This window comes from Cynara cardunculus, assembly GCF_001531365.2.
Source record: "Cynara cardunculus var. scolymus isolate 2C chromosome LG 16, CcrdV1, whole genome shotgun sequence".
Classification (NCBI taxonomy): domain Eukaryota; kingdom Viridiplantae; phylum Streptophyta; class Magnoliopsida; order Asterales; family Asteraceae; genus Cynara; species Cynara cardunculus.
The window spans coordinates 1842000-1845726 of NC_037543.1; the positions used below are offsets into that span (position 1 = coordinate 1842000).

Below are 3727 nucleotides of genomic sequence, written 5' to 3' on the forward strand. Positions count from 1 at the left end.
AATCAATCGAGCCATCATCAACTAATCAGATTCCAATATACCCACCCAGATGAAAACGATTACCCCCTTTTAAAAACCCTAAATCACTCGATCGAGTGTGAGTAGGGTTATGATTTGGGTGTTTTTCTTATAGGGGTTGTAATACAAGATAGGGTTAATTTGAAATCATGGCCAAGAATAATCAATTAAAAACAGATAAATGAAATTGAAATTGGAAATTACCTTTGTTTGATCTGAGTGACGAAAACTAGATAGCCTTCAGAAAAACCTAAGATGAAACAAAGGTATAAAGAAAAAGCCCAAAGAGTGGATATTTAAAGCATTGATGATGATAGCGTATGGATGTTTAATAGGTTACTATCATTTTGTGCAGGAAATTCAAACAACTCTTAATTACAAATTATTATACACAATGTATAAGTTCTTTATGCAATGGTTTCTCACAACACCAAATCCTAATGGGTTCAAACGTGCTTTCTCTCTTTTGGGTTCTTCTTCTTCTTCTTCTTCTTCTTCTTCTTCCTAAACCCAAAATGGATGCAATGAAATCCCCTGTCTTCCAAATCAGTTTCAGCAGCTACCAATTGCAGTTTTCTCTTCTCCTCTTCCCTCATCCACGTACAATAATGATATTCTCTCTATACTCCTTATCAACGATTTGAAATTTCAAATTTGAAATGATGCTTGAAGGGTCGTCATGGTGTTGCTGTTGTTGCACCAGTTCGAGGAAGAAGTCCAAGGCGGCGGTGTCGAAAAAGAAAGGGCTGAAAGCTTTATTTGGGCTCGGAAAACTTCGCGGCAGGAAGAAGTACTTAAAGAAATCGCTGGCACCTGCCTACGATCTCGAGGAGATCGAAGAAGGGCGCGAAGGGTACGACGATTTGGACAAATCATTGCTAATGTCTTAGAAAAAACTTTGAGAAACGATTCGAGCAGTCTCCGGTTTTCATAACGACAACTCTAATGGAAACCGGTGGCATTCTTGAAGGAACCAACAACGATTCTTTGATCAAAGAAGTGACTCATGTCATTAGTTGCGGGACGAAGAGAAGACCAAGTGGGGCAAAGAGGTAAAAAAAAATCGGTTTTTCATAATCATTTACAATCACGATAAATCGTACAAACTTACAAACCAATTTTTATGTGTTGATTCATATTTGAAACATTCGGGACTGTTTTGTGTCTGGAAAACCATTATTGAATGTTTTACATATGAAACAACATATATGAAAAACACTATATGTTCACACATGTTATTTGATATATGAAAAAACACATTGGAACCATAAGGGTGGTGCCTGATTGGGTTGAGTTTAGCTTCAAAGGTCAAAAGTACCAGGAGGTCTCAGGTTCAAATCCAATGAGGAATAAAAATCTTCTTGTGGCCACGGAGGTTCAAATGTCGTAACTCCAGACTATCTGCAAAGCATGTGGTATCCTTGAGATTAGTCAGCTCGCATAGCGGATTGGATATCCAGGTTAATAAAAAAACACATTAGAAAAATTGTTTGTTCATTATGTATGAGTTATTAGGCATCCTAACAAGTTTTAAGGACATTTTTGAAAACCAAAACATGAAAAACTAAATCAGACTAATATAATCCGACTAAGTTTTTATTTTGAATCAGACTGTATCAAAAACCAAATTTTATAAATATCTTGAATGAAAAAAAAATATTTTTAAATAAATATTGAACCAATAATTGAATACTAGAAAGATACTCGTGCAATACAGCGAAATACATTTTGATTTTAATATTTTTTTTTGTTATTTGTTTTCGTCGATATAATACGGTTTTATGTAATTTTGAGAAAACGATAATGTTTTTATTTTTTAATAAAATATAAATTTGAATATATCATAAAATTTTGAAAAGAATATATATCGATATTAGTATCAAGTTGACTATTTAAAAATTCTCGGTTTTTGTATTTCGTAATTCAATTATTTATTATAATTTAATTTAGATTTAATAATGAAGTAATTTATTTTTAGTTTAATAATACAATACATTATAAATATAATAATATTATGTTAGAAGTCAATGATTATCCTAATTATATTATAGATTTTTTATATTTAAAACGAGATTTTTATATTGTATTTGATTATATTTATTTACAATTAGTTACATAAATTCAAAAATAGGGTTTTAATAAGTTGTACTTATGTAAAATCTACTTTTAAACTTAAATTTTAAGAAATATACATTAACAAACAACATTTCATACATAAAAAAATAGTTTTTTAAAAATTTCCGTCAAATATTTTATAATATAGTACAGATAATCGATTTCAATTTGAATTGATTCTCAATTTTAATTTTCGGTTTTATGGATTTATACAAGTTTTTGGATAACTTTATTTCGGATTAAATAAATAAAATAGTAAACTACAAATTTGGTGCCTAGTTTATCAAAAATCACACTTTTTATCCCTATAGTTTCAAAATTATAGGATGAACATCATGTTTTATAAAAACCTTCGGATTTAGTCCCTCTCTTTAATATCTGTTAGAAACTCCATTAAATGAGGGATATTTTCATCATTATATTGATTTTATTCGTCTTTCATTCAATCAAAATCAATTATATGATTCTGGTCCATGCGATTTTTATTTGAGCTAAAGAGGAAAAAACCCGATAAAATGGCAAAAATATCCTAAAGTCACTTGTATATGATTTTTGCCACTTTAATTCTTCAAACCAAAGAGATCACCACACTTCTAAACCGCCAAACTCTTTGACGCGATCTCAAACACGTTCTCCGACAACCCGTTAGCCGACATGATAATCTCCAGCTGTGCCTGTTTTTTCAGTAAATTACACAAACCATTTCAACAAACCCGAAATACCATCATAATCAAGAAACATCAAGATCAACACTCGTTTTTACCTTCGCAAGATTCTGTCGGGTTTCATCATAACGCTTCCACCTAGAAAAGGCTGAAACCATCCGAGATGCCACCTGCAATCAACACGAGTACATCTTAGAAGGGCTCAAGGGCAAAATGGTAATTTTACAACCCCAGAAGATTTATATTCTACAATGCAGTAAAGATTTTAAGGGGTGGCCTAAAGTTTTGATTTTGGTCTTGGCCAAAGCAGAAAGAAATCAAAAAAGGGAATAGATCAAGATGGGCAAAATGGTAATTTCAGTGTGACCCCAGAAGACTTGTATGGTTAAAGATTTTGAGGGTGGCCTAAAGTTTTGATTTTTGCCTTGGCCCAAGCAGAAAGAAATCAAAAGGGGGAGTAGATCTTAGATGGGCAAAATAGTAATTTCAGTGTGACCCCAGAAGACGTGTATTGTGAAAGATTTTGAGGGTGGCTTAAAGTTTCAATTTTGGTAAGTTATATTCACATGTGAATATACTATACTCATAATCATCTGCACCTGAGGGTTCAGTTTGTCGAGTTGCACCACGAGTTCTCCCAAAAACTTGTATCCCGAACCATCATTCGCATGGAAATTAACTGGCGAGGCACAAAATCCTCCGATCAGAGAATACACCTGTTCAACATCAGGGATCGAGAATAAAAATCATATAAATGAACAAAAACGTAAGTCCACAAGTAAAGCAAACCAACAAGCCCCATATATCCCACCCAGAAGGTGGACCCGCCCACGCCGGGGGGGGGGGGGGGGGGGGGGGGGGGGGAGATACACGCAGACCTGACTTCTACCCCAAAAGAGCGGTTGTTTCTGTGAAGACTCCCAGCTTGT

At 33.7% G+C, this 3727-nt stretch overlaps 1 protein-coding gene across 1 annotated transcript in view; it reads right to left on the bottom strand.

The window, feature by feature from the left end:
* Window positions 1-2554: 2554 nt before the first annotated feature.
* Window positions 2555-3727, bottom strand: part of LOC112529567 (puromycin-sensitive aminopeptidase-like) — an 11900-nt gene continuing 10727 nt past the window's right edge. The window contains exons 27-29 of the mRNA XM_025140889.1: window positions 3398-3514; window positions 2897-2968; window positions 2555-2807 (exon numbers count right to left, since the gene is read on the bottom strand). Coding sequence (XP_024996657.1) covers window positions 2727-2807; window positions 2897-2968; window positions 3398-3514 — 270 coding nt within the window. The 3' untranslated portion in view covers window positions 2555-2726. The remainder of the gene's footprint in view (window positions 2808-2896; window positions 2969-3397; window positions 3515-3727) is intronic.